A 13,239-nucleotide genomic window follows, 5' to 3' on the forward strand; every position below is an offset into this window, starting at 1 on the left:
AATTTACTTAAAATATTAAAAACAAAATAATTATATAATTAAAGTAAATACTTTTAATTACGACTATAAATTAATATGTATTTTTCTCTGAAAAATATAAAAACCATAATGATTTTTTTAAACTACATAAAAATATTACCAATACCTTAAAAGTAAAAGTTAACAAATTAGCAAACTTATTTATGATAAAACATATATAAAACTTAATTTAAAAAATACAAGATAATAACAGTTAGAACTAATAATATGAACTAAATATTTTGTAGACAAGTATGTATGTATTGCGATTCAAGCAGCTCCTGCCGTTCCTCTGACCATATCCAGCATTTGGGGTTGGTGCAGGCAAGGCGGGCGCAGGACCCGCATATAAATCAAAATAGTCCTTACGTCGCTGCACAAGGAAAAGCTGCACTCGGGGATTCTTTAGAAGAAAATTAGTTTATTGACTTACGCGTTTCAACCTGAACGGTCTTTATCAAAGTTACTTCCTACACCCGGAAGTGCTTCATTTTCAATGCATCCAAACAATAATAAACATAAAAGACATACTTTCAGAAGCATGAGATGCTTTCAGTTCATGAACAACATGGGAAAACATACTATCAATTAGTTCTTTGCCCCGCGCTCATTTATAAAACAATAATAGTCCCCAATATTAGTGTAAATTCAAATGTAATTGTAAATGATAATTGATAAACATTTTCAAAAAGTATTTTCAGAAAATAAAAGTAATGGAGTTATAAATCAAGTGACGGTACACATGTGACATCATCTCACATGTATTTTAAGGCCTGTGCCTTGTCATGACAGTGCATCTTGAAATACCCCTTTCAACTCAAGGGCATGTTATGAACTTTTTGTGTCACCTGCCAAGTGGCAATTTTCTTCAATGATACGCTGTAAGGTCGTGTCCCTGTGATCCCTGCTGATCTCTCATCGTACTCCTCCCACCCGTGGATAAATCATATTAATAATCCCAGACTTAACAAAATAGAAGACAAAGCAAAACAATAATAAAAACCAGGGTGTTTAAATTCGAATTTCACTCTCTATCCCTGCTGCGCCGCGCTTAATATTGACAGAATGAAACGGTTAGTCTCCAAAACATGGGAGGTCACCATCGGTATTCTACCTGCTCACTACCCTAGGTGTACGTGGAGATCCTCATCATGGTTGAGGCCACCAGGAATTTTGCTTTGAAGCCGGATGATGTATTCAGACTCCATGCGCCTCAGGTTACTTATGCAATCTCCCCCTCTTACATGTACCAGGATCCTGTCAACGCCAAAATAAGAGATTTTAGAACATATGTCTATGACCTTCCCATGCGAGTGCGGCTCTTCCTTGTGCAGCGAGGTAAGGACTTTTTTGAAGTATGTATGTATGTATATATGTATATTGGTAATGGCAGCAGAATAAAGCAGTAATTATCGCTCACTTGTGGTCCGGTAATCTCTTGAAGTGGACTTGGGAAGAGAAAGGAGAGCGTTGTATGTATGCGTATATATATTTATATATACACTGAAAAAAACATAGGTTTCACACATGTTATAGTTAGGAATTAGCATTTAAAAAACCTTGCAAATTCACTTAAAAAACCATAGGTTTCACACATGTTATAGTTAGCTGGGCATTTCACTCGTGAAAAACCATTGAAATTCCCCCGTTATAGTTAGTGCAGGCAACTATAACTCACGCGACCGCAATCCTCTGCTGATGCTAATACTGTATTTAGACACTTATTTACCCATGTCTTCTTCCATTAATTTTTAGCTATACATATATTACAAATATTTTTTTTTCAGAAAGACACTTATGTCATCAGTGATGTAATATCTTATGTCATCAGCAGAGGATTGCGGTCGCGTGAGTTATAGTTGCCTGCACTAACTATAACGGGGGAATTTCAATGGTTTTTCACGAGTGAAATGCCCAGCTAACTATAACATGTGTGAAACCTATGGTTTTTTAAGTGAATTTGCAAGGTTTTTTAAATGCTAATTCCTAACTATAACGTGTGTGAAACCTATGTTTTTTTCAGTGAATTTGTACGGTTTTTTAAATGCTAAGTTATGTATTTATTTATTTTTTGGTTTTTCACCGTGCGCGCACCGTGCGCGCGCGGTGGGCGCGCGGTGCGCTTTGCGCACCGCGCGCCCACGTTACGTTGTTCGCAGAATTTTTCCGTTTCTACCGTGCGCGCACGCTACGCGCACTCCGCGATTTTTCATAAAAAATGTAAAATACATTTTTGCCCTTGGGGGTCCTTCTGGGACCCCCTGACCAAGGCTAGGGGGTCAGGAACTGTCCACCCTGCCCCCTTTTCACGTTTTCCACCTTTGTTTTTCACTCCCTCAGACTGCGAGAGACAAAATGGCGGCCGACACTTCCTGGATTCGAATGTTTACTAAGATCTAACAACCAATCAGAATCGCGCGCCTATAGATATATATATTGATTTAAATGCTATTTTCTCAGGAAATACTGAACAGATTTACACCAGACCTGCAAAAGGCACATCCCTGACCTGAGGACTACCTCTCTGCCAAATTTCAAGTAATTCTGTTCAGCCGTTCGGGCTGTAGCTCGGACTAAAGGTCCTATGGAAAAATGCATGGGGAAAACGCGTTTTGGGACCCCCCCTTTTTCTCAGCCCCCGCTTGACGAATCCCCCCGAGACTTTCAGGGAAGGAGCGGAGCGGAGCGCCCCACCTATTTTGAAAATTTCGCGAGGATTCGTCAATCGGCGCCAAAGTTATTCCAAATAGAATGTTGCGGATTTCCTATGGAAACACGATCCTAACTATAACTATCTACTGGCGACCGTCAGTAGATAATATATATATATATAAAACAGGCCGCCTGACTAAGCAGAGTTACAGGTTTTTTTAAAAAATATATGCACCCAAAAGATTATATTTAAAAAATTCATAAAAAAACATTTTTACAGTATTCATTATGGTGAAGGGTATTTTTCATGATATTTTGCACTTGCACTTTAAGGAAATAGGCCAGAAAATATGAATAGATGAAATCTGGGGGAGCCCAAAATGGAATACACTAATGAGAAATAGATATTAGGTAATACCATACAATGTAAACCCAGAATTTATGCAAGGACTTTGACCATCAAAATGAAATTGCTTATCTTATAATTATGTTAGCCCTTTTTTTAGCAAATGTTAAATGAATATTTATTTAAATTAGTGTCATGAGAAGTATTTATTTATCTTTACAGTAATTTATACTGTTTTAATATCTCATGTTTGTGGAAATTTATAGACTTTTATCATGAAGCTATATGTGATGTATCCAACAATGTATATGACAGCCATGACATGCATTTGTTAATTGATGGAGGAATTTTATTATAATGTATGGTACTGTATCTTACGAAATTCACATCAAATAGTATGTTTTCCATGTCTAACATTATCCTCCAATGGCATTGAGCGCTAGTCACTTTAACAAAGGTGAAAAAACCCATAGGCGTTGTCATGTGATCAAGGTCCGGCTGGACCGAAACGCGTAATGGCCGATGCTGAATAAATAATTGAAGCACTTATCTTGTGGTCCGTCCCTGCTTTGATCGACGAAGATAAGATTGGGAAAAGGCAGTCGTTTGGATATATATATATATATATATATATATATATATATATATATATATATATATATATATACTGAAAAAAACAAAGGTTACAGGGACGTTATAGTTAGGTTCATGTTTTTCTCACACAAAACCATAGAAATTCAGTGGTTATAGTTATACTTATAGTTATTATTATGTTAAGGGACTATAACTCATGGCCTAAAGTTACTTAACAAAAGACACACAATTGATGGACGGAATGAAGAACAAATCAAAACATTCACCCCCAGTCAAGAGATCGGGGTTAAATCCTTCATTCTTTTGCTCACAATGCCACCCCAGTTTAGACCTGACCATATACAAATCAGTCTTGACCCTGTGCCTCAAGGGAACAGTCCTACCCGAACTGCCAAGCCAGGTCCTCCCTGGCCCGGAAACAAGCATCCTAGGACCGGTTTCGGATTTCACCCTTCATCAGCCAGGAAAGCTTGATTCCAGGGGCACAGTGAGCCCGGGACCCACGTCTAGGCATACCCGGCACACTTGGGGCGAGAAAGCAAAAGACACACAACGGCATGAGTTCTAGTTTCTTCAGATAAGTATAACTATAACTGCTGAATTTCTATGGTTTTGTGAGGGTAAAATGTGAACCTAACTATAATGTCCCTGTAACCTTTGTTTTTTCATTAATATCTATGCTTTTTTTATTGTAGAGTAATATATAATTGCCGTACGTTAATACAACCACCGCCGCACATGGCCGCTAACCCCCACCCCGAATGCACCCAACCCCATGCTGCGTACAGTCTTTGGCCATGAGTGGCAAGGAGATGGTGTGTGAGTGGGTGAGGTTTTTTCCCATTGGGCTTCAGATCTGTGGATCCCCGTGGGTACCCATGAAATCCGCTAGAACCCGCGAATCTTCGTTTCAAGTAAAAAAAAAAGCAATTTCTTGCCATTGTTTTCTATGGGGTCAAGATACTTGTATTTTGACCCCTTATGTGCTTTGGCACTTTATTTTTCCTTCCCCCTGCCCAAGGAACAAACAAAATGGCAGGTGCAAATATTCTTTCAGGTTGTGGCCAGCCTTGCTTTTCCCCTGGATCCTGTCAGCAAATCACCCATGGGTAGATTTGCAAAGGATCCGCGTCCCTAGATATCGATACATTTCTTTCTTTCATAACTCCCAAACTACTAACAGATTCACACAAAAACACAAAAAGGGCTCTTTGTGGCCCAAGATCTAGCTTTCTTTCAAATTTGGTGTAATTCTGTTTGCCTTTTGGGCTGTAGTCATGTTTAAAAACTGAAAAATCCCCATAGATATTGCATGTGTAAAATTTCCATGCAAAACTAGACAAAGTAGGGCACTTGATTTGGAAATTTTTGTGAAGATTCATCAAACGGCGCCAAAGTTATTAGCAAAATATATGTATATATATATATCGCAAATCGTTGTCACAGGTCACACAGGACTGCGCACTCCGGCTCGTAGTTGATTATATAAATTTATTCCAGCTTCTTCAGAGAGTAAAAACTAACAAATGCGTTTCAGCCACCTGTCCTTCGTAAATGTTAGTTGCCACACATATTTTTTTATTTTATAACAAGAAAACAAATCATTGGTTGATAATTTATCACAAAATAAAGAAAGGACTTATGCAAGGGTGGTCTCTTAAACGTTTCTGTGTCGGGCATTTTAACACATGCTTGCTAAACATAGGTGGTAACGCATCTCTCCTTAGTCAGTGGGGAGGAGACTGATGTTAAGAATATACTTGAGAGTGTCACTGATGTGGCCACTTGGAAATTCATTAATAAAAATCATGCTTCCATACTTCAAGGTCAAACAAACATTAGGCCCGATGACACCGTTGCACTATTTTCAACATTGGTCTAAAACAGTATGCAAAATTACGCTCTGTATGGGCTTTTTTTTTTTTTTATAAACAATGGTTGCCACTTGCATCAGTCAAATAACATTGGGGCATATCAACAACAACCGGCGATAATTATCTCTAAGCGCACTTAGCGCTAGGATAATTATCGCCGGCTCGCGTGAATTTTTATCGCTGACATAGTGTGCTATTAGCAACGCTTATCTCAATAGCGATAAAAATCCTCACGCTAACAGGCTAACGTGAGATTATCGCTGGAAACACAGCGATAATCTCACGTTACCTTGTTGATAGGGACAGGCAAACTTAGCCATGATATCCTCCTTCCATAGGATATCATGGCTAAGTCAGAAAAATACCAGACGTAAAAAAGCAGCGTTAACCGTGGTTAGCGCTGCTTTTTTTGTCTCTAACAGGGTTAGCGACATTCTTGATAATAGGAGAAATGTTGCTTAGCGACATTTCTCCTATTATTTTACTCTGGAACGCCCCCTTTGCATCTCATTAGAGATGCAAGGGGAAGCGTAGAATAAAAGGGTGCTAACATGCAAATTTACATGTTAGCACCCTGTTGTTGATAGGGCGCTAGTTTTATCTCTGCTTTTTTGGCTTTTAAAGCCAAAAAAGCAGAGATGAAGCCCTTGTTGATATGCCCCATTGTGTTTACCGTCCCCATTGTAATAGAGAGACAATTCATGAAATGACACATTTTACGAAAAACATGTGTGAGAGTAAGACCCGCGGACAAATTGCGCCCTCAATGAGCAGAAAGTCTATTACAATTCCATCATTGCATCATTTTATCATCAGATAAATTTGTCCTTACGGTCCCCATTGTAATGACGGGCAACTGATTATGGCCTAACAGGATGACACATTTCCCAAGAACACATATGGTTAAAAGAAAGACCTACGAACAAATTGTGGCCTTGATGGGCAAATGGTCAGCTACATGTTTTCAACCCACAAATGACCAGAGTTCCTCCTCACTGTTAAGCCCCCAGGGGGTACGGGTTGGAAGCTCACTTGTATATCTTGCCTCCAGCTGTCGCAACAGTTTGACCCTATCTCTTCCCCTCTCTTTCACTGGGACCTGATCCAGACAGAAATAACGCAACTTGTCACTTCTGGAGTTATGGGCTTCGGCGAAGTGTCTGGCCACTGGATAAGAATTGTCAAGATTGGTGATTGCTCGTGTGTGCTCCAATATATGTTTGTTTGCTGGATGGATTGTACTCCCAACACACTGGAGACCACACGGACAAAGCAAACAATACACCACAAAATTGGTGTTACAATTGAGAAATTTACTGATGTTGTGTTTGACTTTCTTTCCTGGAGCTGAATAGTCCTTACCTTGATGCTATTTTTGCGTGCCATGCAGGTAGTGCAGGGAGAGAACCCTCTGATAGGTCTCCTCCTGGCTGCTGCCTCTTCGGTGAAATGGCTTTGAACTAAAATATCTTTTAGTGAAGCATTGTTACAGTCTGTTGTAACAACCATGCTCGAACCCATCTGGAAGAATCACCTTGTAATTATGTACAGAAATAGTAATGTTAGTTTGTTGCCCTTTGTACGTTTTGCCAATGCTTGTTGTTAAACTGTGCATCAGTCTTGAATGACAAAAACTCGATGGCAATAATGGTAAAGTCTTTTCATTGGTCTTGTGTGCTAAAACTCCTCACAGGTGCACATTTTGGTAGCAATGAAATCATGAGGCTTTTGTCTTTTGCTCCTGCTGCTGTAAACGTGGGGCACATGGAATAATTCTTATTTGCACAGTTTAGAGGCACACGTTACAGAACATGCTGTATTTCTGACAGTTGTGCTCACGTTCCCTTCAGACAGTTGAGCTCACGTTCCCTACTCACGTTCCCTGCAGGCAAACCAGCATTAAACCAAACACGTGGAACACTGGTTCCTCCGCATGCTAACCCCACCCTCCAGCTACTGTATTTAAAGCCTGAAACCCCTACAAAAGTGCTTACGCTCGTTTTTCTACCAACGCTTACCTGAAGGCAGAAAACTCTCCTCTGTGATCCTGCATCGGCTCCCGAGTCCTGCGAGGCATCCGGTCCGGTTCCAAAGTTCTTCCCTCGTTGCCACGGAGACGCCTCAAGCTTCCCTTCTGCAAATCTGGAGTCACATTAAAAAGATTCCTACGGAGAAAAGGAAACAAAAGAGAAAGCATTCAGCAATCAGTGAGTAACCGGCTGGCTACTACAAAATAACTGTAAGTTTCTCGGACATCGTTTCATTATTCTAGTTTAACTAATACTTGGCCAAGTGTTAGAGTTAGTGATTAAACAAGCACAGAACAATGCAAATATAAAAGACAATACTTATCTAAAGTGGATTTTCACTCTGGCGCAGCGCATTCTCCTAATCCAAGGTGCAAAAAATCAACCCTACAGAACAGAAAAAAGAGACATTTGGATTGATAACTTTTGGCATTTCTTAGACTATTACTTGTGAGTATTTACAAAGCAACTTTGAGCATCATTCAACAGCACCTTGGCATAATCAGGTTAACCATTCAACAATAATCAAGAGTTTTACTTTTATCTTTGCAGATGTATATTCCACATTGTGTTCAGGTGTAGATCAGAATATTGGGCCAACAAGGTACTAAATATATGTAGATATATGTATATCTAATTCTTGCAAATCTTATGTGCTATGTGCTAAAATCATGTTGTTCTTTATTTATTACTAGAACTGTGTTTTCATGAGAAGCCTGACAAGAGAGCACAGAGCACACTGAAAGTCGGAGTGTCTTTTTGTTTATTATTTTGTCCCAATTCCCCCTTCCCTTAGGAACTTAACTTGGTCCAACTGTGTTAAATATTCAGTTGAGTCCAGAGAAAGTTCTTGGGGGAAGTCGAGAGCTATCCACGCATCTCTCAAGTTGAACAGCCTGCCTTTCAGGTGAGTGAAGGTTAACAGAAGCGTAAGCCTTCACAACAACTTAAGTTCTCCTTGAGAGATATGGATTCTGATACAGAGATCATTGATGGACAAGCAATGGCACAAGCACTGGCTGACGATGTTTTGCGAAATCAATCTTTAGCAGAGACTTTACAAAAAATGCAAATTGAAATGGAAAACTTGAGACATGAAAATTCAGAATTAAGACAGGAAGTTCTTCGTTTTAAACCAAGAGATTCTGTATGGGGAAAACCTGTTTTGTCTCCACATTTAGATTCATCCATGTTTGGTAGTAAGTCTAAAGTCTCTAAATCAGTCACGAGTCCTGATTCTGCTTCCTCACCAGTACAAGTAACGGTGGCCGTTCCTAATGTTGTTCCTTTGGCTGCTCCGGAACGCTATTTTGGCGATTCTGGAAAATTTACCATATTTCTCAGTCAATGTCAATTACATTTTACTTGTAAACCACAGTTATTTCCCACAGATGCTACTAAGGTAGCCTTTGTACTTTCCTATTTGGGAGGCACGGCTGCAAACTGGGCTATACCGTTTATCGATCGAGATGATCCCATTTTACATAACTGGTCAATGTTTAAAAACACCATGACTAAATTATTTGCAAAACATACATATGTGCAAGCCAGTGACAATGAGTTACTAAACTTAAAACAAGGTAAACAAGATTTACTAACTTATGTAACTCAATTTAACAGACTTTTGGCCGAAACTCAGTGGCCAGAAGAAAAGCGCACGTCGCTCTTTTATAGAGGGTTGCGTGATGACTTAAAAGATGCCTTGGCACTTATTGTGGACCTTCCTGAAGAGTATTCAGACTTTGTGGAGATGGTGGTCAAATTAGATCATCGAATAGGTGAAAGAAAAGGAGATAAAACCCGATTTGAACCAAGATTTTCAGTATATAAAAATGAGAAGAAGGAAAGTGATTCCAAGGTATCTGAGTCAGAACCTATGCAGATTGGGACAATTAAAGGACCCCTGTCAGTTGAGGAAAAGGATAGACGGAGAAAACTAAACCTTTGTTTATATTGTGCAAAATCCGGACATTTTGCAAAAGAATGTCCAATAAAACCTAAAGGGACAAAGAAAGTTAATTCCTTAGTCACAAACATTACAGGAGGACAGGAAAACTAACAAACTCGGCAAGAAGGGGGGTCTCTTGTACGAGTAAAGAATCGTTGTTGACCTCCAATGTTTCCACTAATGTGGTACCAAAAATACCTCGACATTTCATGATCCATGTAGTTTTGATAATTAGTACCCATGTGCGGCATTCCGTCCCAGTCTTATTAGATTGTGGGGCCACAGGGAATTTCATGGATATTAAAATGGCAGAAAAATTACAGATTCCAACTGAGTGGAAAACGCAACCCGAATCTGTGTGCGCAGTAGACGGGTCGGCTTTGTCTTCTGGGATGATTACCAAGAAAACAACTCCCTTGATTATGGTGTGTCAAAATGGACATACGGAAAGAATAGGCTTTGATTTAATTGATACACCTGCTTTTGGGTTAATTCTAGGAGTACCATGGTTAACTCAGCATAATCCTAAAATTAATTGGGCTTTGAGAACAGTAACTTTGGATTCCACTTTCTGTCGTGAGACTTGTTATCAAGAAGCACTCACTGAATCTATGACTATGTTACATTGTGCGGCTGCGCAAACGCAGGTGGTTCATCTACCAGTTGAATACCAAGAGTTTAAAGATGTTTTTGACCCAATAAAGGCTGGCTCTTTGCCACCACACAGGTCGTATGATTGTCGAATTGACCTAATACCCGGAGCTACCTTGCCTAACTCTAGAGTATATGCCCTCACAGAAGAGGAAACAAAATATTTGAGGACTTATCTTGATGAGTTATTGGCATCATGATTCTCTTTTAGCGGGGCATCCAGGATCACAAAAAACCTTGGAAAATTGCAAAAAACATTTTTGGTGGTCTTCCATGATTGAAGACATTAAAAGATATGTCAATTCCTGCCCCATCTGTGCAATAAATAAATCTGTACACAAAGCACCCATGGGTTTATTACAGCCATTGCCAACTCCTCCGAGTCCCTGGCATACAATCAGTTTGGACTTCATTGTCAATCTTCCTAAGGCAAATATGTATACCACTATTTTGGTGGTAGTAGACTATTTGTCAAAAATGGCACATTTTATCCCTTTGATTAAACTCCCCACTGCAGCACAGTTGACAGATGTTTTTATTAAGGAAGTAGTGAGGTTACATGGATTACCAGCAAAAATCCTTTCGGACAGGGGGACTCAATTTACCTAAAAATTTTGGACCAATTTAGGAAAAAGTCTAAAAATGGATATAGCTCTTTCGACGGCCTTTCACCCAGAAACTGACGGCCAAACAGAAAGAGTTAATCAAACGTTATTGCAGACTCTACGCTGTTTAATGGCGGAATTCCCTACTGATTGGGATAAAATCTTACCTATTGCAGAATTCATTTATAATAACAATGTGCATTCTGCAACACAATGTACACCGTTTTATTTTTTACACGGGTATCATCCGCAAGCATTACCTATTTCTGTGACTCCCTCTTTAACACCAGGGGTCACAGAGCGACTCACCTCGTTACTGGACATACAAGCAAAAGCTATAAAACATCTAAATAAATACAAAGACTCTATGAAGAAGCAAGCGGATAAACATAGAATAGCTCCTCCGCTATATCAGGTAGGAGATAGTGTTTGGCTTTCTACTAAAAACTTGAAGTTGACAGGACCTAGAAAATTGATGCCAAAATATATAGGTCCATTTGTAATTGAAAAAATCATCAACCCAGTAACTGTTAAATTGGACTTACCCCAAGAATATCCTGTATACCCTGCTTTTCATGTATCCCTATTAAAACCCTACAATCCACAAACCAGATCAGAACCTCCACCCCCTCCTATTCAAGTTGACGGACATTTAGAATATGAAGTTCAGAAGATTTTAGATGCAAAAAGAATGCGAGGTAAATTGTATTATTTAATAGCCTGGAAAGGTTTTGATGCTACTGAGAACTCATGGGAACCAGCATCATATGTTCATGCTCCACGACTTTTGAGACAGTTTCACTTACGTTTCCCTCTCAAGCCACGTCCGGTGGGGCGCTCTTTGAGGGGAGCGACTGTTACAGTCTGTTGTAACAACCATGCTCGAACCCATCTGGAAGAATCACCTTGTAATTATGTACAGAAATAGTAATGTTAGTTTGTTGCCCTTTGTACGTTTTGCCAATGCTTGTTGTTAAACTGTGCATCAGTCTTGAATGACAAAAACTCGATGGCAATAATGGTAAAGTCTTTTCATTGGTCTTGTGTGCTAAAACTCCTCACAGGTGCACATTTTGGTAGCAATGAAATCATGAGGCTTTTGTCTTTTGCTCCTGCTGCTGTAAACGTGGGGCACATGGAATAATTCTTATTTGCACAGTTTAGAGGCACACGTTACAGAACATGCTGTATTTCTGACAGTTGTGCTCACGTTCCCTTCAGACAGTTGAGCTCACGTTCCCTACTCACGTTCCCTGCAGGCAAACCAGCATTAAACCAAACACGTGGAACACTGGTTCCTCCGCATGCTAACCCCACCCTCCAGCTACTGTATTTAAAGCCTGAAACCCCTACAAAAGTGCTTACGCTCGTTTTTCTACCAACGCTTACCTGAAGGCAGAAAACTCTCCTCTGTGATCCTGCATCGGCTCCCGAGTCCTGCGAGGCATCCGGTCCGGTTCCAAAGTTCTTCCCTCGTTGCCACGGAGACGCCTCAAGCTTCCCTTCTGCAAATCTGGAGTCACATTAAAAAGATTCCTACGGAGAAAAGGAAACAAAAGAGAAAGCATTCAGCAATCAGTGAGTAACCGGCTGGCTACTACAAAATAACTGTAAGTTTCTCGGACATCGTTTCATTATTCTAGTTTAACTAATACTTGGCCAAGTGTTAGAGTTAGTGATTAAACAAGCACAGAACAATGCAAATATAAAAGACAATACTTATCTAAAGTGGATTTTCACTCTGGCGCAGCGCATTCTCCTAATCCAAGGTGCAAAAAATCAACCCTACAGAACAGAAAAAAGAGACATTTGGATTGATAACTTTTGGCATTTCTTAGACTATTACTTGTGAGTATTTACAAAGCAACTTTGAGCATCATTCAACAGCACCTTGGCATAATCAGGTTAACCATTCAACAATAATCAAGAGTTTTACTTTTATCTTTGCAGATGTATATTCCACATTGTGTTCAGGTGTAGATCAGAATATTGGGCCAACAAGGTACTAAATATATGTAGATATATGTATATCTAATTCTTGCAAATCTTATGTGCTATGTGCTAAAATCATGTTGTTCTTTATTTATTACTAGAACTGTGTTTTCATGAGAAGCCTGACAAGAGAGCACAGAGCACACTGAAAGTCGGAGTGTCTTTTTGTTTATTATTTTGTCCCAATTCCCCCTTCCCTTAGGAACTTAACTTGGTCCAACTGTGTTAAATATTCAGTTGAGTCCAGAGAAAGTTCTTGGGGGAAGTCGAGAGCTATCCACGCATCTCTCAAGTTGAACAGCCTGCCTTTCAGGTGAGTGAAGGTTAACAAGCATTTTCCCTGTAGGTGATATCTGGTCTGCTTGGCAATAGTCGTCCAATCACACTATCTGTCCGCAGAACTTTCCAATTCCACTGAACAAGACCTCTGATCTTGTGTGACTCAGCTGAAAAGCCAAGAATCAACCTAAGAACCAGATGCTGTAGATGGTTTGTAGGTAAGTAGCTCCTGTCTCTCTTTGGATTGCACCTT

General features: G+C 39.7%; 1 protein-coding gene across 1 annotated transcript in view; it reads right to left on the minus strand.

The window, feature by feature from the left end:
* LOC146869260 (uncharacterized) overlaps nucleotides 1-12,496 on the minus strand; it is a 110,986-nt gene extending 98,490 nt beyond the window's left edge. Inside the window, exons 1-2 of the mRNA XM_085653591.1 lie at nucleotides 12,105-12,496; nucleotides 7,503-7,649 (exon numbers count right to left, since the gene is read on the minus strand). Coding sequence (XP_085509717.1) covers nucleotides 7,503-7,649; nucleotides 12,105-12,283 — 326 coding nt within the window. The 5' untranslated portion in view covers nucleotides 12,284-12,496. The remainder of the gene's footprint in view (nucleotides 1-7,502; nucleotides 7,650-12,104) is intronic.
* Nucleotides 12,497-13,239: the final 743 nt, after the last annotated feature.

This window comes from Triturus cristatus, chromosome 1_1 (genome assembly GCF_964204655.1).
Source record: "Triturus cristatus chromosome 1_1, aTriCri1.1, whole genome shotgun sequence".
NCBI lineage: Eukaryota > Metazoa > Chordata > Amphibia > Caudata > Salamandridae > Triturus > Triturus cristatus.